The sequence below is a fragment of the Gymnogyps californianus genome, chromosome 9, assembly GCF_018139145.2.
Source record: "Gymnogyps californianus isolate 813 chromosome 9, ASM1813914v2, whole genome shotgun sequence".
NCBI classification, from domain to species: domain Eukaryota; kingdom Metazoa; phylum Chordata; class Aves; order Accipitriformes; family Cathartidae; genus Gymnogyps; species Gymnogyps californianus.
In genome coordinates, this window is record NC_059479.1 from 11240016 (window position 1) to 11261381 (window position 21366).

Below are 21366 nucleotides of genomic sequence, written 5' to 3' on the forward strand. Positions count from 1 at the left end.
GACGCTGACACCAAGCAGCATGGCTGGGGCAGCACGGGGCCAGCGGGGATGCAATCCAGGCAGAGAGGGTTGGCAGCTGAGCCCGTGCTGCGGGAGCACCGGACTGCTGGCAGTACCAGAACGAGCTGCCCCAAGCTCTGTCACACGGCTCCAGCCGTGGCTGCCATGTACATGCCCAGTGCTTGGAAAGCACGGAGAGGAGGTGGTGACCACAGCCACATGGACAGACAGAATGAATACAGCTGCATCATCACGTGGGGCCTCCCGTGCACAGGGAAAGCAGCATTTCTGACAGCAGCTTCCATGGCAGGAGGACCGTGCCGGTGTCACTACCCCTCGGCAGGGTTGGGGGGATGGCAGAGACCAGCCCCAGGCCACCAGCGGTCCCACCAAGTCCGGGGACTCACCTCTGTGACCTCTGCTCTGCGAGGGGAAAGGGCAGCGCACGGCCCGGCTCCACGGTCCTGACTCTGGGACTCGCTCCCTGTGGGAGAGGGGATGGAGGTACCGTGTGGATCATGATCTTGTCCCCGAGCAGGAATACTGGCAGAGGTCCACGGAGTGCCAGTGCCCGGTCCCTCAGACTGCAGCAGCCCCAGGGCCAAGGTCCAGTGCAGGGTGGTGCAGAGGCTTTTCTACTGTGGCACAGGGTTCCTCTACGTTTTTCCCTTCCACGCTGTTCCGAATCCCGTAGCCAAAGTAAATCATAAAACCTGCAGGACAGTTTCCACAATGAAATGCGCAGCAGCAGGCTGCCAGCATAACAGCCCCCCCGGGGAGACCCTGCGGGCACTGCACTCTCCTCCACAGGACACCTACCCACGGCCATCCAGATGGCAAACCGCACCCAGGTGCCGGCACTCAGCTGTACCATCAGCAGGATATTAATGAAGATGCTGAAGATCGGCAGGAGTGGGAGGAAAGGTACCTGCAAGGGACAAGAGGTGCCATGTCAGCTGTGCCTTCAGGGACCCGGCCAGGCTCGAGGATGCTCCTGGCCACAGAGGGATCCCACTCCTGCCACAGCCCAGAGAGCACCCAGGCACTTTCACGCTGGGGACTGCACCTTGGAGAGCTGCATCTCGGGGCCCTGGGCTTTCCTGGACAGTGACTGCCCGGCAGTGAGCCCTGGCAGACCATGCAATGGCCCAGACCCTGCCAGGGGTCTGCGGGGGTGCAGATGCTGAGCTGCTGGGGGCTGTACTCACTTTGAAGTTCAACCGCGCATTGCTCTGCGGCTGCCTCCAAACGATGATGGTGGGAATGAGCAGAGCCACAAGGAGCAGCACCAGGGCCGCAATCCAGCCCACGCTGGCGTCCTTCAGTGCGGTCACCTTGAGGGTCAGGACCACGCAGATGACAGTAATCAGTGTGGCTGCAAGAGAGGGGACAGTCGGGGGGCTGCACAGCACATGGCCTCCCTGGGACCCCGAGCCTCGCCAACAGCTGAGCTGAGGAACCCACTCCTCTCCGTCAAGTATTGGTCCAGAACATGCTGTCTCCAACACCCACCCCAAAGCCTCAGGAAAGCACTTTGCCAGGGGAACTCGCCAGCTGGGCAAGCCAAGGGGAGCCTGCACTTGGCTGAGCTCAAACTCAGCTCTGACGCTTACCCAAACCTGGCTGAGCTGCCCCATTCTGGCTGCACAATGAAGCCATTGATGGACGGATCAAATCTCGCTGGCCGAGCCCGAGTGCTCTCAGGGGGCTGGGGACCACCCTCGCTGGGTGGCCAGCCTGGGCCAGGCTCATCACAGGGAGCTCCTGTGACCACCTGCATGTGCCTGGCTTAGCGCCCATGTCCTCCATCAGCCCCCATGCACCCCAAACCCCCACCGTGCCCTGCGCTTTGCCCTGAGCAGGGTGCCGAGTGGGTCCAGCGCCCGCTGGTGCTGCCAACAGTGGCTGGCAGCCTGTGCTGCCCGGCCCCTCTCCTCCGCCCAGCATGCCCACCATCCCTTCCCAGCTCTGTGGAGGTGCACCAAAATGCTCCAGCCCCTGGCAGGAGGGGACACTGGCTGCCAGCTCCCGCTCACTCACCAATGACCGAGACACAGATGTAGACAATGCGCCCCGAGAGCGCAGTGGGGGTGTCTGTCGGTGGGCTGAAGAGCATTGCCAGGGACAGTGTCTCTTTCTGCTGGGCACTGGCAGCGGTGATCGTCGGGTTCATGATCACCCTCTCCTCCTCGTTCCCGTTTAGCTCCAGCATTTCCATGGTCTTTGGGGAGTTCAGCTGCCTGGACTGGTACCTGAGCAGATGGGACAAGCTGCAGCAGAGCCCAAGGAACTTCCCAGCCCAGGGGGACAGTGGGCAGCACCCTCATATCCATCCCACTCCTCCAGCCCCAAGTGCTGCTCCAGCAGGGGTCCTGCAATGGCCACCCCACGGATGTGCCCGGAGACACCATGCAGGCTCTTGTGAGCAGCCTCCATCTTCAGGGCTTGATGGTTCCCCAGGCTGCATCCCTCCGGGAAAAAGCTGCGGCCACAAGCCCCAGGCTCGACACAAGGCACATCCACCCCGGGCACCGCCATGTGAGAGGAAGCACCCACCGGAGGATGAGCACGCACACTGCCACCAGGGAGTAGGCCAGCAGCGTGCCGATCGACATGAGGTCCACCAGGTCCTTCAGGTCAAGCAGGAAGGCCATCACCGCTGCAACGAGGACATGCGGCATGAGCACAGCTCCGGACCATCGCGGGGCCAAGCGTGAGGCGGCAGCTGGGGAGCTCCTTACCTGCGAGGAGCCCCGAGGTGATGGTGGCTGACAGAGGGGTCTTCGTGCGGCTGTTGATGCTGGAGAGGAACTTGAAGAGCAGCCCGTCCTCTGCCATGGCATAGATCACGCGGGGCATGGGGAACATGGAGCCCAGCAAGCTGCCATGGGGAGAGATGGCTCAGGGCCTGCCAGGCAAGCCATCCACACCCACCACACAGACAGGGACGGGACCGGCTCTGTGCCGGGAGCAGGACAGCAGCCGGACGGGACAAACTCCCAGCCCAGCCGGGACACGTGCTGCTGGTGCCCGTGCCTTGCCAGGCAGTGCCAGGGATGGAGCCAGTCCTACCTGGTGGAGAGGGCACAGAGCGAGCCAACGGCAACGGCATAACGGGCGGGCTCCCAGCCCACTGCCTTGAAAGCCTCAGGCAGGGGGCTGTCCTTGTTCAGGAGGAAGTAGGGCACCATGAGGGTCAGGGCCGCGGAGACCCCGAAATAAGCCACGAAGCAGATGAGGAGGGACACAATGATGCCAATGGGGATCGAGCGCTGTGGGTTCCTGGCTTCCTCCCCTGTGCAGAGTACAAGAGGCAGCGTCCATCCCCGCTCTGCGGCACAGCACAGGGCAGCTGGCCCTGGGGGACGAGCCACAGCAGGGACTTTCCATGGCAGCGTGGGGCTGGGCAGCAGCAGGCAGGGGCTGTTGGAGAGGAGGGGTCCCTGGCCATGCTGCTGCACTGACAGAGGCTTCGGCACTGCCAAGAGCAGAGGCATGTGGCTGCAGCCCTGGCTTCAAGGCATGCAGCTGCCCAGCAGCTGGGCTCGCAGCCCCCCCAGCCGTGCTGGCCCTCTGCCCCCACCAGCAGCACCCACTCCCCGCAAAGCCCGCTCAATGCAGGTCCTCTGTGTGCGTGGGCACAGCGACGCAGCCACCGTGCCCTCTGCCCCCCGGCCTTTGCAAAGGTGTGCTCTCCCGCTGCACCACGCTCCCCAGCAAGGGGCTCGGTGGCCAACGTAGGAGGCGGCTGCTGGGCAGTCCCTGGGGGCGGGAAGGCACAGGCTGGGAGGTCAGGCAGAACAGCCTGTACCAGCCACCCACTAAGTAGATTCCTGGGGGAATGAGAGGAAATTAAGAGCGGTCCCTGTGCTCCAGAGAGCGGCGGTTCTGCATGAACTCAGTCATTTAGAAAAATGTTGCTTGAGGCTGGGAAATAACCAGGAGGCACTAGCAATTCCCAGCACTGTCGCAGCCTCGACTCGGCAGCGGAAAGGCTCCCTGCTGCCGCGGGAGCTGCCTGTGCAGGCAGGGTGCAGCCCCACTCCCACTGCGTGGTGTGGGGAGCCGCTTTTCCTGGGGCAGGGCAGGCTGTGAGCCCTTTTGTGCTGGCCCAGCTGGGGACAGAGCCACTGCAGGGAAACCTCCCAGAAGCAGTGGGACGAGCTGTTTCCCACGCCACGGAGCATCCTCCCCAGTGCGTCCCAGCCAGCCGCCAGCTGCGCTGGGGAAATGCACGCCACCCTCGCCCAAGGCAGTACCTGTGGTGGCGATGCAGTCAAAGCCCACAAACGCGTAGAAACAGGTGGCAGCACCGGTCAGGATCCCTTCCAGTCCAAAGGGGACAAACCCGCCAGAGCCAAAGGCTTTTTTGCTGGAAAGGAGGGAGGAGGGCAGCTGCCGTGGGGTGCACGGACAGCAGAGCCGGTGCCAGCACTGCGCCGGACCCTGGCCTGGCATGGTTGCTCTCCTCACCTGATGTCATCCAGCAGGTCCAGGTACGAGCGGTTGATGTAGTCCTCCTCCGAGAGCTGCCAGTTCTTGATGTCTCCCTTCACGAAGCCAGCGATGATGACGAAGCTCAGCACCACCAGGTTCACTGCCGTGAAGATTTTGTTCACGAGGGCAGATTCGCTGACGCCAAAAGCCAGCAGTGCTGCGGGGACGGAAGGAGTGAGTGGGGACCCGCCAGGCTCCCATGTCACCACCCGCGGTGCCACGGAGCCGCTCCTACGCACTCACTGGTGAGCAGCCCAATCAGGATCAGGGCGAAGAAGTCCGGGTGCTCAGCCAGCAGCCCCGGCAGGTGCACTGTGGTCTTATTCATGAAGAAAGTGGAGATGTGGTTGCCGATGATGTTGTCAAATGCCGCGCTCCAGGCTCGAGCCACACTGGCCGTGCCTGGTCGATGGCAAATCTGTGCATCAGTCTGAGCCCAGGGCAGAGCATCACCAGCCACCCCCACCCCAGCACCCACCTCCCTGCTGATCCCACCCCACACCCTGCTCCTGCAGCACCACACGCTGCCCCCACAAGCCCCCATGCTGCCAGTGCGGTGCTGGAAGGAGCCCGGGCACACATGCCAGCACCCTGCCTGACACCGTACCTATCACGTAGGAGAGGATGAGGTTCCAGCCAGTTGTGAAAGCCCAGATCTCGCCGACAGTGACGTAGCTATAGAGGTAGGCAGAGCCGGTCTTGGGGACGCGGGCCCCAAACTCTGCGTAGCAGAGTCCAGCCAGTACCGATGAGAGAGCAGCCACCAGGAAGCAGAGGACAATGGAAGGCCCAGCCATCTCCTTGGCCACCTCCCCGGCCAGCACGTACACACCGGCCCCCAGCGTGCTGCCCACCCCCAGGGCTATGAGGTCCAGCGTGGAGAGACAGCGAGTGAAACGCGTGTCCTCGGAGCTCAGATCCACCACGCGCCGGCGGATTAGCTTCTTCCCAACGCTGGTCATTTTTCCCCCAAACATCTTGTCCTCTCGTGGGTGGTGCTCAGCTGCTCAAAACCCCTGCAAGAGAAGGGACCGTAGGAGCACGAAGCTCAGTGTCCTGCAGGCAGCAGGACCCATACTGTGGGGAGCAGGGCAGGCAGCGATACCCACAGGAGCCATGCCTGCTCCTGGCCGACCTGTCAGCACCAAGCCCCCACCACGCTGGTGGGGCAGAGACCGTGCTGGCTTCCTCCAAGGCACTGGGGGGCTGTGTATACCCCACCTGTGCAGCCCCTGTGCCAGGAGAGGGAGCCAGGGATGAACCCAGCAAGTGCATGGTGGGAAACAGGCTCATTGCACAAGCCCTGTGTGGTCCCCACCACGGGGCCCCTGGGCACATCCCAGAGCTTGCCCACTGTCTCCCAGCAACTCCCCACTGATTTGGCAGCCTGGAGATCCCCCAGCCCAAACTTGACTGCTGGCACATCCCTCTGGCCTGGTGCATGGGTGTGTACAGCGGTGATGGCAGGGAGACAAAGCATTCCTCCAGCAGAGATTTGGCAGGCTGGGCTGACTCACTGGGACGTGGCCATTCCTCCTTTGCTCCCAGCGTCTGCACTACAGCCTCAGCAGGGATGTGCGGCCACATATACAGCACAGGGGCGCTCGGCGCACATCCCTCGTGTGCCAACGGCACTTGCCGAGCAGCCGCAGCTGCAATTGCCCTAAACGTGCAACACTCCCACTCCCCTTGCTCACAGCAGCCACCCATCCCCAAAAAGCTCTGGGAGACGAGCACCCTGTGGAGCAGGCAGCCAGTACAGGGTGAGAGGAGCCGCAAGGAAAGCAGCTCCCAATGCCCACGGCCGCAGCTGGCACCCCATGTCCAGCACAGGACCATCCGCCCACCAGTGCCTTCTCCCTGCTGGCTGCTCCCTTCATTGGGAAACGAAACGCTCCAGCCAGGCACCCAGGGCAGCACTGACACCGTGTTGTATGGATCAGTGTAAGTACACATGAGGATTCACTGTGCCCGGTGAAAGGAACACATTAAGCACCGAGACCCTCACCAGCACCCGCCATGCTGTCACGCTGGCGCCCGAGATGGAGAGCATGCAGCGAGCTACGGGCGCGCAGAGGAGAGGAGAAGCAACGCGTCGGGCGACAGCTCTCGCCGGCAGGAGCCTCCCGCTGCCCGCCGCATCCCGCCGCGGCTCGGGGCAGGTGACGGGGTCCGTCAGACCCCGCTCGGGACCCTCACCCCAGCCCCCGCGGGGGCATCTCCAGCCCCGGGGAGCTGCCAGCCAAGCTCCGTCCCGCTGGGGAGCCCAGTGCTGCCCCGGGGACGGCGGGACCGGCAGGACCGGGACGGGGCGTCGCGGCAGGTTCTGGCCGCCGCCCACGCCGGCCCCACGTGCGGGCGGCGGCTGATGCAAGCGCGGCACCGGTTGCGCCAGGCCGCCCCCCCCGGCCCGGCGGCGGCGCCCGCCGCGACTCACCGGCGGCGTGGCTTGGCTCGGCTCAGCTTGCTCCGGGGCCGTCCTCTTCAGCTCCGCTCCGCTCCGCTCGCCTCGAGACTGTCACTGCGCCGCCGCCGCCGCCGCCACCGAAGGGGGTTGAATGGCAGACCGGCTCCGCCCGCCGGATGCCGGAGCGCACCGCCCCGAGCCGAGCCCGGCCCCGGAAACAGGGCGGCCCCCCGCCGCTCCCCGCCGCGCCGCCCTAGGGGTAGCGATAGGCGGGACCCGCCCCGCGGCCGGAAGCCCGTTCCCTCCCAGCCCCACCCGTGCCCGGTTCCCCGTGCCCTGCCACCCTGCCGCCCCCCAGGTCACAGATTTTTAAAAAAATATAAATTCAAGTCATAAATGGCACCGGGGCGGGGGCCAGGCACGGCTCGGCCCCCGGGAGTGCGGCTGCTGCGGGCTGCAACGCCGAGCCCAGGGCAAGGGACCGTGCGGCCGGCAGCATCAGCCGTGCTCCCCCAGGAGACGCCACGGAGGGGGCGGCTGAGGGTCCCTGGAGCCCAGATGTGCCCGGAGGACAGAGCCTGCCCCGGCCCTGTCCCGCCGGGGCTGGGAGCGAGGCGAGGGCTGGGGCACAGTGGCGAGGCCAGCCCTGCCACAGGGAGTGCGGCCAGAGCTCAGCCCGAGGCATGGAAGGGGGCTCTGCCCCGACCCCCATGAAGGAGTGAGTCCCAGCCAGCACCCACGCTGCTCCGCTACAGTCTTCTCAACTCCGGGAGCAACAGGCAGCTCTAAGTGATGGGAAACACCAGTCTCGGGAGAACTGCTTGGCAGTCGGGCCAGGAGCAAGGCGGGAACCAGTACCCTTCTCTCCAGCATGCCAGCATTTCTTGCTCCTTCTCGGGCTGCCTGCAGCAGGCAGGGACCCAGCTGGGCCATGGCCCTGCTGCCAGCAGTGCCGCGGGCAGCACCATTGCTGAGGGTGCTCTTGGGCAGGACTGGCAGCACCGCGGGCACAGCAGGGCTCCATGGGGGGATGCCCCTGCCCAGCCAAGCAGAGGCTGAATACCCAGAGCGGCGAGGGGGGGATGATACCAAGACTCGCCTATTCCCAGAAACCCTCTCAGACAGCAGCCGTTGGGAGGCAATTTCGGGCAGGGAGCAGCACCAGGGCACCGAACACGGCTCCAGCTCCCAGACCTCACACGCAGCTCAACATCCATCTTCCCAGTGCCCCATCCTTACCTCCCAGTCTGCTGCTCTCCCCCCCTCCCTGCCATTCAGGGCCCTGATCCAGCAGCACAGGCCAAGGGCCAGGAGCAGGCAGAGGCATGGAGTGAGCCAAGCGCACGTCCCAACAGAAGCAGCAGGAAGACAGTGGCAGGGCGTGCATAGCTGGCGCCAAGGAGGGCAGGAGGTGGCTCCAGCCCGGAAAGGGGGCCAAAAGCCCTGCAGAAGCAGATCCGAATCAGCCCTTGGAGCCCCATCACCTTCCATGACTGGAGCATAGAATCATAGAATATCTCAAGTTGGAAGGGACCCATAAGGATTGAGTCCAGCTCCCTGCTCCTCGCAGGACTACCTAAAAATAAACTATATGACTAAGAGCATTGTCCAGACGCTCCTGGAACTCTGACAGGCTTGGTGCTGTGACCACTTCCCTGGGGAGCCTGTTCCAGTGACCGACCACCCTCTCAGTGAAGAGCGTTTTCCTAATGTCCAATCTGAACTTCCCCGGATGCAGCTTCACTCCATTTCCTCGTGTCCTATTACTGGTCACCAGAGAGAGGAGATGAGCAGCTCCCCCTGCGCTGCCCCCCTTGAAGTAGTTGTAGACTGCGATGAGGTCGCCCCTCAGCCTTCTCTTCTCCAAGCTGAACAAACCAAGTGACCTCAGCCGCTCCTCCTAAGTCTTGCCCTTGAGGCCTTCTACCATCTTGGTCACCCTCCTCTGGACACACTCTAATAGTCTGATGTCCTTCTCACAGTGAGGTGCCCAAAACTGCACACAGTACTCGAGGTGGGGCCGCACCAGTGCAGCGTAGAGTGGGACAATCACCTCCCTCGACTGGCTAGCTATGCTGTGCTTGATGCACTCCAGGACACGGCTGGCCCTTTTGGCTGCCAGGGCACGCTGTTGACTCACACTCAACCTGCCATCAACCCAAATCCCCAGATCTCTTTCTGCGGGGCTGCTCTCCAGCCTCTCGTCCCCCAGTTTGTATATACAACCAGGATTACCCTGTCCCAGGTGGAGAATCCGGCTCTTGGTCTTGTTAAATTCCATATGGTTGGCGATTGCCCAGCTCTCTAGTCTATCCAGATCTCTCTGTAAGGCCTCTCTGCCCTTAAGGGAGTCCACAGCTCCTCCTAGTTTAGTATCGTTGGCAAACTTACTTAATGTACATTCCATTCCTGCATCCAGATAATTTATAAAAACATTGAATAGCACTGGCCCTAAAACTGAGCCCTGGGGAAGCCCACTGGTGACTGGCTGCCAGCCTGATGTAACCCCATTTACTATAACCCTTTGAGCCCGACCTGTCAGCCAATTGCTCACCCAATGTATTATGGACTTGTCTAGCTGTATCCAGGATACCGTGAGAGACAGTGTCAAAAGCTTTGCTAAAATCCAAGAACACCACATCTACTGGCTTCCCTTCATCAACCAGATGGGTGACCTTTTCATAAAAGGAAATTAAGTTGGTTAAGCAGGACTTTCCCCTCATGAACTCATGCTGGCTGTGACCAATGACTCCGTTGTCTCTCAAGTGTTTTTCAATAACTCCCAAAAGAACCTTCTCCATAATTTTACCAGGCACTGAAGTGAGACTGACAGGCCTCTAATTACCAGGGTCTTCCTTCTTACCCTTCCTGAAAATTGGGACAACATTTGCCAGCTTCCAGTTGATTGGGACCTCTCCAGACTCCCAGGACCATTGAAAAATAACAGAGAGAGGTCCCCCAATGACATCTGCCAGCTCTTTCAGTACCCTGGGATGAATCCCATCAAGCCCCATAGATTTATACACATCCAGCCGGAGCAGCAAGTCTCGAACAAGTTCAGGGTCAGCTGGGAGTTTATCATCCCCCCAGTGATGGTCTTCCAACACAGGGCTCCGGGGGTCCCAGGGCCCATCATCGGTGTTGAAGACAGAGGTAAAGAAGGCATTAAATGTCTCTGCTTTGTCTACATCCCTATTTGTGAGGTGACCGACTCATCAAGCAACAGACCAATGTTACCTCTGATTCTCCTTTTGCTATTAACATATTTTAAAAAGCCCTTTTTGTTTAAAAAGGGAGGCTTCCTTCAGAGTGCTGGCCAGCTTGAACTCTAATCGAGCTTTGGCCACACTAATTTTCTCCCTACAGTGGCAGACAGCATCTCTGTAGTCCTCCTGTGTTGCCTGTCCTTGCTTCCAATGTCCATACACTTTCCTTTTCCGCCTAAGTTCTAGAAGAACCACCCTGCTCAGCCAAGCTGGTCTTCTGCCCCACTTGCTTGACTTCTGACACTTTGGAATTGCCTGCTCCTGTGCTCTTAAGAGATGGCTCTTAAAAAGTAACCAGCATTCATGGACCTCAATACCTTCAAAAACAGATGCCTAGGGGACCTTACTAACTAGCTCCTTCAGCAGCCCGAAGTCGGCTCTCCCCATACCCAGGGTCAAAGTTTTGCTGGCACTTTTTCTCCTATCACCAACGATTTGAAACTCAACTACTTTGTGGTCACCGTGACCAAGACAGCCACCAATCACCACTTTGCCCACGAGTCCCTTTCTGTTTACAAACAATAAATCTAGCAGGGCACCTTTCCTAGTCAGCTCCCTCAGTACCTGCACGAAGAAGTTATCTTCAACATGCATGTACAGGGAACCCCCCGTACACAGCGCTAGAGCGCTCCGCTGCAAATCGTGCCGGCACTGGAGCTGCTTGCCTCAGTGACTGAGTGCTGAGCAGGGGTGGGAGATAGCAGATGGAGCATCCCAGTGCAGCCACCCCTGCAGGAAGGGGTGCAGGCTGCCTGTGGCACTGCAGGACAGCCAGGAACACCAGCCGGAGATAACAGGGGAGTGGGAGCAGGCCAGCCTTCCCGGCCCAGCCTCAGGGCTCTGCCAGCACCAGACAGCAGGACTCTCCAGAGCCTCACCTAGACATGAGGCAGCACGACAAGGTGCCTGTGTCAACCTACCACAGAGAGAAGGCAGCAGGTCAGGGCTTCCACCGCTGGCAAGCAGGAACAGTGAGGGACTGAGTCCCAAGCACTGCTTCCCCAGCACCTGCCCCTAGACACTGACACAAGCCACCAGCTAATAAAATGGTAATTAGCAGCTAACGGCTGCAGAAGCCCAACGTGCCATCAGCCAACACTGGCTCTTCCCACGTCCAGCGTGAAGGTAGTTTAAGGCAGAAACCTGCCCATACAGCTGCCTGCCACCACCACACATCCAAGCATCCTGCCTGGAAGCACCAGGTTTGTCCAGAAAGGCTTCCCCAGAGCCATGCTGTGCCTCCATCCACCAGCACCCACCTCCTCCACACAGCAGACCTCAAGTCTCTGGCCGAGCAGAACCAGCCACAGCCGGACACAGACCTGCCCCTTCTGCGCAGCCCTTTGGAGAACAGCAGGCAGCACCGGGCACTGGCCCTACCCCAGCAGACAGCAAGCATCACTGGGAAAAGACACCTTTATTTTAAATACAAGGAGTTAAAAAATTCATTCATTCAAGAGCTCCACAAATATCACTGGCCCAGCAGCTCAGGCGGCCAAACAAGTGGCTGTTGTGAGTCTGTCCCCACATGCTGGCTGTCAGTCTCCCCCCGAGTCACCACTCTCCTCCACTGCTGCATCTTCCGGACAGATTCCTGGGGAGCAACAGCAGCATCAAAGCACTCCTGCTCCCGGCACTCAGCACCTGCCCCACGGCTAAGGCCATGAGCTGTGTCCCTTCCACCTGGCAGCCCTCAGTTACACCGGCAAGGGATCACCGGAAGGTCCCTGCAGCCCACGCAGGGGCAAGGGCTCACCCCAGCGAGGGAACATACCTGCTGCTCTGAGCTGAGCCTGCAAGGAGGAGATCATCTGGTGATAGGCTTCACACTGGGCAGTCTTGTCAGCTGCAGGCAGGAGGCAAGTAGGTGTGTGCTCAGCCCATCCTGAACACCTCACCCCCAGACCCTCTGGGGTGGCGGCTGGGATCCTGCTCTACCCCCAGACAAGAAGCCAGCCCCATCTCCATGGAGCTGCAGACCTGGCCTCCAGGTACAAGTGCAGGGGATGTCATCTGGATTGTGGGTGTCCCAGAGCCCCCAAAACAGCCAGCCCCACATACCAAGCTCGCCCTTCACTCGCTCCAGCTCGTTCTTTACACGCTTCAGCTCCTGGGACAGCTGATCACCTGCAGACTGGCAAGGGCAGGGTATAAGTGTGATGCAGGGGGTGGTCACCCCCACACAGTGACCCACAGCCCAGCCCCAGCAAAGCCCTTCCTGTGGAGGAGCATCTCTGCAGGCAGCACACGCACACCAGCGGTTCTTGGGCTTGGGGAGCCCTGTTCCCCCCCTCAGCTTGTCAGAGCAGGGCCCCGTTTTGACATTCACCCCTGCTTCAGGAGCCTGGCACTGTTGCTGTGCAGCCCAACCAACACCCCAAGCCTAGCACCCATGGGACCACTGCCAGGGTGTGTTCATTGCAGCAGCAGTGCCTGGCAAAGAAGCCACTGTTCGCTTGTCAGCAAGCAACTGCCAGCACCCGTGGGTCACAAAGATCCCTTTGGCAGGCTACAGCCACATAGCGAAGAGCCCTAAAACTGCTGGCAAATGCACATATTTTGCAGGTAGGAGACTTCACACCTTGGAGCCACACCTTGCTGCAGGCTCTGCTCACCCCATCCTGGGGACATGTCCAACATGTCAGGAGGTATAAAAGTGACACCACATGCCACAGGGGGTGTGTGTCTTTCAAAAGCCCCTTAAAATAAAATTAACTAGACAGAAGCCTGCAGTCCCCTGAGCACCGGAGAGGTGGTAAAGCCATGCAGCAAATGCACAAGGTCTTGTGTAAACCCCAGGGAAAGGCTAAAACAGCTCAGGTGCCAGCCCAGAAATTGGCAGCCCCAGATCCCATCACCTCCCACCTCTGGCACAGCTGGCCCAAGCCACCAGCTTAACGGTGCTCCACGGTGCCAGGACACAGTAGGCTCTTACCTGCTCAGCAGGGACTGCATCCCCACACCCTGGAGTCAGGTCAGGGGCCAACTCGCTGGAAAAAGAGGACCCCCCACACACCCACGTTTGGTCAGCCTTACCTGTGAAGAGAAGTGTCGCCACTGCCATCCCCATCCCCTCTTCAACCAGGCCACAGAGCTGCTCCAGACCAGGGGCAGAACCTGTCCGTGGGAGTGGAGCCAAAGGTCTTCAAGCCCCTCCAGCCCAACAGCTGCTGCTGGTGTGGCCTGTATGGGTGCTGCTGGGAGAAAGTGCTCCTGCACGGCCTAGCTCCCAGCAACTCTGGGCTCCTGCTCAGTCTGCTCACCCAGGGAGGGCAGACAGCTGCCCTGGGCAGGGCAGGGCTGTCCCAGCAGAGTGGGGACAGCCTCCTCGCTTCCTCTGCAGGGCCCAGGACTGCAGGCTGCCCAGCTGCGGTTCTTGGGGAAGGCAGCGCACCCTGCTTGCAGACCAGGCTGGAGCACCCCCAGGCATGCCTGTTCAGCTAGGACCCTGCTGGGGAGTGGCACTGCCCAACAAGCAGCTGCCAGCTGCCGTAGGCAGCTGCCCACATTTCCCCATGCTCACCCCAAGGTGAGAATCCACCATAGCTCAACGCAGAAATGCAGACTCTCCTCACCGTGGTACATTCACAGGACACTTGGTTTTCAGCAGGCCTTTGGCAGTCAGGAGCCAGGAAAGCTCCAGAGGGGCTCCTCTCTACAGGGGAACAAGCTCCAGCTCCCCACTCCAGCATGAGACCACACCTCCATACTGCCCACCTGCTCCCAAGACAGTCCCTGCCACAACCAGGTGTTCTTTGCTCTCACCATTTTCCTTCAGCTCTTGGGTCCTATTGCACATCAGTTCCTGTGTAGTCGATACTGAAGTGGGGTCCAGGAAATGAAAGCGAAGAGCATCAAGCCCTGCTCAGTGCCCTGACAGCAACATTCGCTGACCAGGGCCGCTCCCTGTCCTATGGATGAGCTAGAGCACCAGATTTGTTCAGGCTCTTCGCTGGGTGCCTCTCCAGGGAAAGGGACTTCGCTTAGCCTTACTGCTCCGAGTTTCACTTCCCCTCCTCCGAGCCTGAGCACACGCTGCCCCCTCCTGTCCTCCCCCCGGGATCAGCCTTGACTCTGCAGCCAAGACCTGAATGTTCTCCCCAGGGCAGCAGCTCCCCCCTCCCTCGACACCGGAGCCTCCGGGGCTTCTGCCCAGATTCACCCTTACCCACGCAAAAGCACTTGGGGGAAGCCACTTTTCCCGGCAGTCGCAGTCGGGAGCAAGACGCCACGGTAGGAATTGCTGTAGAGAGCCTCTGGGAAGGCTGTCTGCGACCCCCAACCTTGACAGCAGCTATAGTTCACAAACATTTGGCACAGGCTGCCACTCCAAAACAACTACGCTGCACCTCTCCTAGGGCAGCCCAGGGCTCAGCCAGGCTGCCCATCCCAGGCCCACCGGCACCAGCACCCCTGCAACCCCAGAAGACCATGGGGTGAGGGCTCCAAGCCAATAGGCTGCTAGCCCACATTGGCGGGAGGCCACATAGTGCTAATTAATACAGCACTTGGGGCATGAGTGCATTTCCTGGGCTCCTATCTGCACCGCTTCCAGGGACTCCCCACGCCCCACACCCTGTCCCTGTCCCATGCTGCAGCCCATGCCTTCCCCCTTCTCCCTTCTAGCTGCAGCATCAGTCCCCACAGGCTCCCCTGCTTTGCATGAGGCAACTGGCAGGTGCAGAATTACTTTCCGTCTCTGTGTCCCGAGGGGCGGGTTTGGGAACCCACTTTGCCAGCTGCAAAGCCCTGCTGGGATGGTGAAGCATGGACTTGGCAGCCAGCATCAGCTTCAGCTTGGTACCTGGGGAAGAAAGAGGGTTTTGCAGTCCCGGGGAAGTGGTCACTGTGCTGGAGCTCTCTCCAGCGACCCGGCTCACCTGGGGGCTGGGGAAGCCTCGTTCCCGGGGCACCGAGCCCCTTGCTGGCCTTGGGGAGCTCCAGACCCAGAGAGGCCCGTACCCTGGAGAGGGAGAGCCTGCCCCCACCGCCACGGCCCGGGGACCGGGCGGGGGGGCGGCCCGCGGGGCCCGGCCCGCCGCAGGGGGGCTGTCCGGCACCGCGCCGTGCTGCCTTACGGGACAGGGCCTGCGGGCGGGCGAGGCGGGAGCCGGGCCGCGCTGTGCCGGGGCAACCGCCGGCAGCGGGCTGCGGGAGGCGCCGGGGCTCCCCGCGGGCCGGGCCCGGGGCGGCGGCGGCCTCACAGCCACCCGTGCTCGGGCAGGCGGCGGGCGTGGCGCTGTCCGGGGCCCCCTCGTCGAGGGGCTGCGAGGCGCGCAGCGGCGTGGAGGTGACAGGCCCGGCGGCGTCGGGCCACAGGGCGCTGCCCTCTCCCGGGCCCGGCGAGGGCTCCGCCGCGGCGGCGGCGCCGAGGCGCAGGCGGGTGGCGATCGCGCGGCACTCCTCCTCGAAGAAGCTGAGGTAGAGCGGGGAAAGCGGCAAGCGCGGGCCGCCTACGTGCCGCAGCAGGTCGGGGCAGCCCGGCGAGCCGGAGCCCGCCGGCGCCTGCTCTGACCGCCACATCCCGCCTCAGCGCCGCCGCCAACCGCTCCCGCCTCAGCGCCCCCTGCCAGCGGGGAGGCCCACCGGCACCCCTCCTGCCTCCGCGCAGCGCCCCCTGCCGACGGGGAGGGCCACCCGCACCCTTCCCACCTCAGCGCCTCCGCGCAGCGCCCCCTGCCGCGGGAGGTGCGCGCCCAGCCGCCCCGCCGGTGCCCCCCTCCCGGTGCTTCCCCAGCCGCGCCCCGGCAGCCCCCAGGACGAGGCAGAGACTTGGCTTCACAGTGGTTTAATGCGAACGGAACCGGGACGTTACACTGGACAGGGCGGAGACAGCTGGGTGGATGGCAGCCCCGCGGCAGGACAGGCAGGAGGAAGGGGCCGCCCCAAGCAGGGGCCGGCAGCGGCAGGGGGACGGGGGCTGAGCCCCGCTGCGGGCACAGCTGCCTCCACAGGCACCAGCCTCCGTGCTTGCCCCACAGCCCTTCCCGGGCCGAGCTGGCCCCCAGAGCAGTTCCCTCCCGGTTTCAGTGACTTCTCCTCCTCCCCGAGAGCCACCTCTCGCCCAGCAGTGCCAGTTCCTCACCAGAAAACCCAGGAGACGTTAGGGAGGCCTTCGGGGACGTGCTTGGCAGGAACGGGAGGGCAGTCACTGCAGGCCTATGCTCCAAGAAAGGCTCAACTGTGCCACCACAAAGTGATCAAGCGCTTATAAACAGCCAGCCCCGACCTGAGGAGGCCCCGAGCTGAGGCCCCACCTCACTCATTGCAGCTGTGGCAGCTGGAAGAGCCTCCAAAGGACAGCTCTGCTGCAGCAAGTCACAGCCTCGTGGTCCCCCTCAAGCTCTGAATGCTCCCCTGACCAGTCTTCTGTCCTTGCTTCCACACATGTAACTGCCTAGCTCACTGCAGAACAGGGGAGAACACACAAAAAGCCACTGTTACTTCTCCTGCTTCGTAAGCAACCATCTAACCCAGGACTGACCAACCATTTTCTGCTGTCCCTTTCTGGAGCGGTGGCCTCACCCCAGGCCTCACTGCTGGGCTCCTCCTGTGGCAGCCATCACAGCCGCACACTACAACGGCCCCCACACCAGCCCTCTCCTGCTCCTCCTCAGCCAGACTCGTCTCCTCCCCTCTGCAGCTGGGGCACAGGATAAGGTCACCACGGCTCAGCTGAGCAGGGCACTGCTGGAAACACCACCACACCAGCCCACGGCAGAGCAAGCTGTGGCGTTTTTTAAACCCTGGGCCAAGGCATCGCAGCACACACTGCTACAGCCCAGACTATCCCAGCTTCCACATGCCAAACTGCCCACGCAGAGCATCATGAGAGCACACGTCATGGAAACCCCTCGAGCTGCCAGCAGCACGTTAGAAAGGAGGGGGAGTAACACGAATACACCAAACGGGTCTGTAATGTAGGAGGCTGAGAGCAGGATTTGAGTAGGTCTTGGGTCTCAGCACTTCCAGACAGTGAGGAATGGGGGTTTCATGCAGGGTGAATGGGGTGGACGAGAGACCAACACACCCAGGCACCTACTCACTGTTTTGGATAAGCCTTACTAAAACTCTAATACCTGATGCGATCACTGACCAACATGACAACTGCTATTCTTCAGAGTCTCCTGCAGAGATGCTTGGGGCTGCATGGACAGGGGAGTGAAGGTCATCTCATACCTTCCTGTACAGGGGGAGAGGCAGCTCCTACACCATAACGCCATAAGCAAGTTCCTGCTCCACACCTATTCACATCTGCCCCTAGGTGCGGGACAACACGCTCACTTGCATAAATTTTCATACCTTTAGGCCAAGACCACAGCCCAGTAGAACAAGCTGCTGCCAGTTACAAAAGAGGAAAATACTGAACAAATCGGGAGGTTCAAGAGAGGAAAAGCTGGTTCAGAGAAGACAGATTTAGTGTAAAAATAAATGTCATTTTTGCAGGAGGGAGGGTGGAATGGAGGAAGACAGTGCCATGTGCTCCTACTGGCGCACTTTCCCTGGGACGTAATTCCTATCAATAGTCTCCTCTTGCAGGAACATATGTAAGCAGCGCTCGTTCTGTGCCAGTGGGTGTCCAGCAATTCTGGAAGAAAATCAGATGTGGAGGTTAGCACAGCCACCGCCAAGACCCCCCACACCTCCGCTCTCTGTAGGGAGTAAGGCAGACTTCCTCGCTAACGGGCAGCCAGCTCCAAGCACACTCACAGCGGGCTCAGGCCAAGGTCACCAGATCGGTGCGCAACAGGGCCAGCAAGAGGTGCTTGAGCACAGGGTGTTCCCTCCCAGACCATGCCCTGCAGCAGGGCATGAGCATCCTGAACCAATGCTACCCTGTCGGTGGGTCTCTGCAGCACAGCTATTCTGCTAGTATTTGCTTCACTCTCAGAAGAGAGCGCTGAACACAACCCACACTCAAGGCAGGACATGCTTCAGAACCATGGTTTCAGAACCATGGTTTCATTACCCGGCTGCGGGCACCATCCTTTAGCACGGCACCTGTGTGCAGCAGATCAAGACTCCTTCCCGGTCAACCCACAGCCCTCTTCTACCAGCAGTAGCCAGAAAGGCAGCACACAGCAAACCCAGGACATCAAGCTTACTTGTTAATAAACTGTTCTAGTCCCTGTCTCCGCTCTTCAATGAAGGACTCCTCAAAGATGCCTTCGTCTCCTCGGAAGGGAAGCTGTCGTTTCAAAGCTTTTCCAGGCAGTGGGGGCACTACAATCTGAAAGCACAGAATCACCCTGTCAGCAGAACAGCCACCTGCAGGCGGATATCCTTATCCATTTGACACCTCCAGCCCCATTACATGGACAGAGATGAAGCCCCAACAGCTGCCCACCACCACAGCCTCTCTTCTGGGCAGCTCAAGATTATCGCTACAACTGTTCCCATATGTCCTGGTTTCAGGAACAGGCAGGTCTGAGCCAGGCCTCACCTTACTGTCTCGTTCCAGCTCATTCTTCAGCCATTCAAAGTCACTGTATCGTCTCCTCACACATGACTCCTTCAATTTGAAGATTGGGAGGTTTGTCTGTAACAAAGAGAAGTAGTTAATTTGCAGGTTGCTTTGGAAGCCAGATAGTATTTCAACACATAATTGAAACCTGAAGCTGTGTTTAGAAAACCAAGCCCCCTGAGAAGGAGGCACCATGGGAACACCCAGCTTCTTTATTCAGGACACAGCACAAGCACTGAAGCCCTTCAGAATCAAGCAAGCACTTGCCAGGCTACTCAGAGCCAGCCATTCCCTCCCCCTCAAGTGACTATTTCAGGAACACACCCCCTCCCAGGGGCACATGCTGGAACCAGGGCTCACAATACAGAGAAGGCTGATTTTTCTTCCCGAGTTCAATCCATTTTGAAGTGATCTACAAGAGAGCTTCACAGCAGCCTGCAGAAGAAAAGAACCTCCAACCCAACACTGGCGTTTCCATGGAAGAACTAAGGGAGGAAATCTTGTCCCAGCAACTGTTCAAGGCCAAACCTCGTGCTACAATCTCTCAGAACAGATCGCCTACCCTGAGAGGCAAGCAGCTTTTTCATATCTGGCTTGTGTCACTGGAGAAACATGTAGCAATTCCCCACCCTTCTCCACCGCCACTACAGTCTAAAGACCGACAGCTCCAGTAGCTTCACCTTTACGCTATCAAGGCAGCCTGAAATGTTCAAGGAACTGAGGTAGCAAAACCTTGTGACAAGCAGCACCCAGAACACAGGTATTGCTGCAACATGTTTAACTGTATTCTTATGAGGTGTGCAAAATAAAACCAGCTGCTTTCAAAGCATCTCTGCAAGAGCTAGTTTCAGTGGGACTAAGAGGTTCTCATTGCCACCTGCCAGGCACCCTTTGGCAGGCTGATGGAAACCAAGCGTCAGAACAGAAAAAAAGCAAATACCCTATTCTTCTGAAAGGCAGTGGAGACTTAGCAGTTAAATCACGCTATGGACAGAAGTCAACACCAGCACCATAACATATGCTAAAGGTAGCTTGTTTCAGGGGAAGCTCAATTTTACTTCCTCCAGCTATCAGATGCAGAGCTGTGAAGAGGTCCCCAGTTCGGCTTTGTTAAGACCCAGTGAAGAGAACCCTGCAAGAAGCACTCAGTCTGTTACGCACACTCCTGGATCACGGGCTCTTTGTAAAATGATCAAGCTGACTCAGAAGGGGTAGCTAGACTGCACTGTGATCAGGTCCCAAGATACTGCTAGCTAGCTTTCCGCCCCTGCTTGAGATAACCAGCTGCATGTAGTCATGCCCTGCTCAGTAACCACCCAACAGTGCCCAAGTGCCAGGCCTGGGGCTCTAGAGAGGGGACAGGAGCAGGAGCCTGCTGAGGCAGCACCCTCCTTGTCCTTGTGTGTACCAGCCCTCGCTGGATGCCGAAGCACCCTGGCAAACCCACGAGCTGCGAGCGCTCTGACCTTGAACCCCGGCCCGCCGGAGAGCAGCAGGCAAGCTGCTAGCCCCAGCCCAGCACTGCCCGGCTTGCAGGGCCGGGGCTCACCGCCTCAGCCCCCACCGCCGCAAACAAGCACAGCCCCTGCCTGGCTACTCCGAGCCCCAGGAGCTACGCCCGGGCTGCACGGGGCCGCCCCGGCCACGCTCCCTACGCACGCACCGCCGCTCCCCGTCCCGACCGCGCAGGCCCCGCTCGGCCAGAGCAGCGAGACCACCTCGGCCCTCCCCCGCCCCGGCCGCCCTGCCCTGGCCACCCCAGCACCCCGCACCAAGCGCTGCCGCCCCTCCCCGGGCCGTACACCCGGCCACCCGGCAGCCCCGCCCGGGCCCACATGGGGCTCCCCGGGCCACGGCGGGCCCCGAGGCCTGTGTCCGTCCCCCCCCCCCCCCCCCCCGCCCGCCCCGGGCCCACAGGCCCCACGGGGCCGCACCCTCATCCGGAGCTCGTAGCTAGTGTATCTGGCGCGGCCCATGCCCACGGTCTGCGGGTTGAAGATGTCGATCTCGAGGAAGTTGCTGGGCGGCCCGTACGCGTCCGTCAGGTCCTGCGGCTTGGCGTTCAGGCGCCGGGTGTCCGCCACCGCCGCCTCCGACATGGTGGTGCCGCCACCGCCCCGCCCGGCCCGCCCGCTGCCGCAGCCCGCCCCGCCCGCGCACGACGCGACGTCGCCCGCCCGCCGCCAGCATAACGCGGCGGGTACCCAGGGTTCGGGGCCCCTCAGCCGCCGCCCCGCCCGCGCACGTCCGCCCCGCCGCCTGCATAAGTAGAGTGGGTATTCAGGGTGCCGGGTAGGCCACGGCGCGGCCCCGGAACCTGCAAGCCGGGCTCGCGCTCGACCCTGCCCCGCGCCGCCTGGGCCGCCGCAGCCGGGCCCCCGCGGGGCGGTGCAGACCCCGAGGCCGAGTCGGCTGCCCTGGGCGCCTGGGCTGGGAACCCGGGCGCGGGGCCGAAAAACGTAGATATGTCTGCGCCATACAGTGTCCTGGGCGAGGCCGGCCCCGGGCGCTGTATGGCGCGGGGAGTGCCGGGGCCCCGGAACCTGGTTGCTGCGGCTCTGACGAATGGACCGGGACCGGGACCGGGACGCGGGCCCGTCACGCCTTGCGCTGGGGCGTGCCCCGGAAACAGGCTCCCGTCCGTGACGGGACGGCGCGAGGAAGCAGCACTCCCGGGCCCGCACGCCCCAGAGTACCGGAGCGCGCTCCCGTGCGGGCGGAGGAGCGGTGCC

General features: G+C 61.2%; 3 protein-coding genes across 8 annotated transcripts; all 3 read right to left on the reverse strand.

Annotated features, from left to right (window-relative positions):
* Positions 1-92: 92 nt before the first annotated feature.
* SLC7A3 (solute carrier family 7 member 3) lies at positions 93-7008 on the reverse strand. 3 transcript variants are annotated; one of them, XM_050901543.1, is made up of 12 exons: positions 6935-7008; positions 5105-5513; positions 4741-4899; positions 4474-4597; positions 4260-4372; positions 3073-3295; positions 2742-2881; positions 2557-2659; positions 2041-2252; positions 1209-1375; positions 820-928; positions 93-713 (listed from the first exon to the last, which is right to left on the reverse strand). In XM_050901543.1, exons 2-12 carry the CDS (start codon positions 5472-5474, stop codon positions 580-582), a joined length of 1854 nt encoding a protein of 617 aa, XP_050757500.1. In that variant the 5' UTR covers positions 5475-5513; positions 6935-7008; the 3' UTR covers positions 93-579. The 3 variants fall into 3 exon arrangements, with proteins under 3 accessions (XP_050757500.1, XP_050757499.1, XP_050757501.1); XM_050901542.1 differs by having other exon boundaries at positions 4474-4654; XM_050901544.1 differs by lacking the exon at positions 4741-4899 and having other exon boundaries at positions 4474-4654.
* Positions 7009-11578: 4570 nt separating this feature from the next.
* LOC127019790 (translation initiation factor IF-2-like) lies at positions 11579-15693 on the reverse strand. Its single transcript, XM_050902017.1, has 6 exons — positions 15051-15693; positions 14861-14974; positions 13106-13206; positions 12232-12304; positions 11945-12016; positions 11579-11764 (listed from the first exon to the last, which is right to left on the reverse strand). Exons 1-6 carry the CDS (start codon positions 15691-15693, stop codon positions 11709-11711), a joined length of 1059 nt encoding a protein of 352 aa, XP_050757974.1. The 3' UTR covers positions 11579-11708.
* Positions 15694-17570: 1877 nt separating this feature from the next.
* On the reverse strand, positions 17571-20733 carry SNX12 (sorting nexin 12). Of its 4 annotated transcripts, none has more exons than XM_050901924.1 (4): positions 20617-20733; positions 18614-18709; positions 18276-18400; positions 17571-17758 (listed from the first exon to the last, which is right to left on the reverse strand). In XM_050901924.1, exons 1-4 carry the CDS (start codon positions 20731-20733, stop codon positions 17656-17658), a joined length of 441 nt encoding a protein of 146 aa, XP_050757881.1. In that variant the 3' UTR covers positions 17571-17655. The 4 variants fall into 4 exon arrangements, with proteins under 4 accessions (XP_050757881.1, XP_050757880.1, XP_050757882.1 ...); XM_050901923.1 differs by having other exon boundaries at positions 20569-20733; XM_050901925.1 differs by lacking the exon at positions 18614-18709 and having other exon boundaries at positions 20569-20733.
* Positions 20734-21366: the final 633 nt, after the last annotated feature.

Bases quoted from the DNA above. Each gene is read 5' to 3' on its own strand.
- LOC127019790 (XM_050902017.1), bottom strand. From the start codon at position 15,693: ATGTGGCGGTCAGAGCAGGCGCCGGCGGGCTCCGGCTCGCCGGGCTGC. The intron at 12,017-12,231 runs GTATGTGGGGCT...TCCTGCCTGCAG, and splicing joins GCGAGTGAAGGGCGAGCTTG to CTGACAAGACTGCCCAGTGT. The intron at 11,765-11,944 runs GTATGTTCCCTC...GTTGCTCCCCAG, and splicing joins GGCTCAGCTCAGAGCAGCAG to GAATCTGTCCGGAAGATGCA.
- SNX12 (XM_050901923.1), bottom strand. From the start codon at position 20,733: ATGTCGGAGGCGGCGGTGGCGGACACCCGGCGCCTGAACGCCAAGCCG. The intron at 18,710-20,568 runs GTGCGGCCCCGT...TCTTTGTTACAG, and splicing joins GCTACGAGCTCCGGATGAGG to ACAAACCTCCCAATCTTCAA. The intron at 18,401-18,613 runs GTGAGGCCTGGC...CTGTGCTTTCAG, and splicing joins AGCTGGAACGAGACAGTAAG to ATTGTAGTGCCCCCACTGCC.
- SLC7A3 (XM_050901542.1), bottom strand. From the start codon at position 5,474: ATGTTTGGGGGAAAAATGACCAGCGTTGGGAAGAAGCTAATCCGCCGG. The intron at 4,900-5,104 runs GTACGGTGTCAG...GCCATCGACCAG, and splicing joins CATCCTCTCCTACGTGATAG to GCACGGCCAGTGTGGCTCGA. The intron at 929-1,208 runs GTGAGTACAGCC...TGTCCCTTGCAG, and splicing joins ATGCGCGGTTGAACTTCAAA to GTACCTTTCCTCCCACTCCT.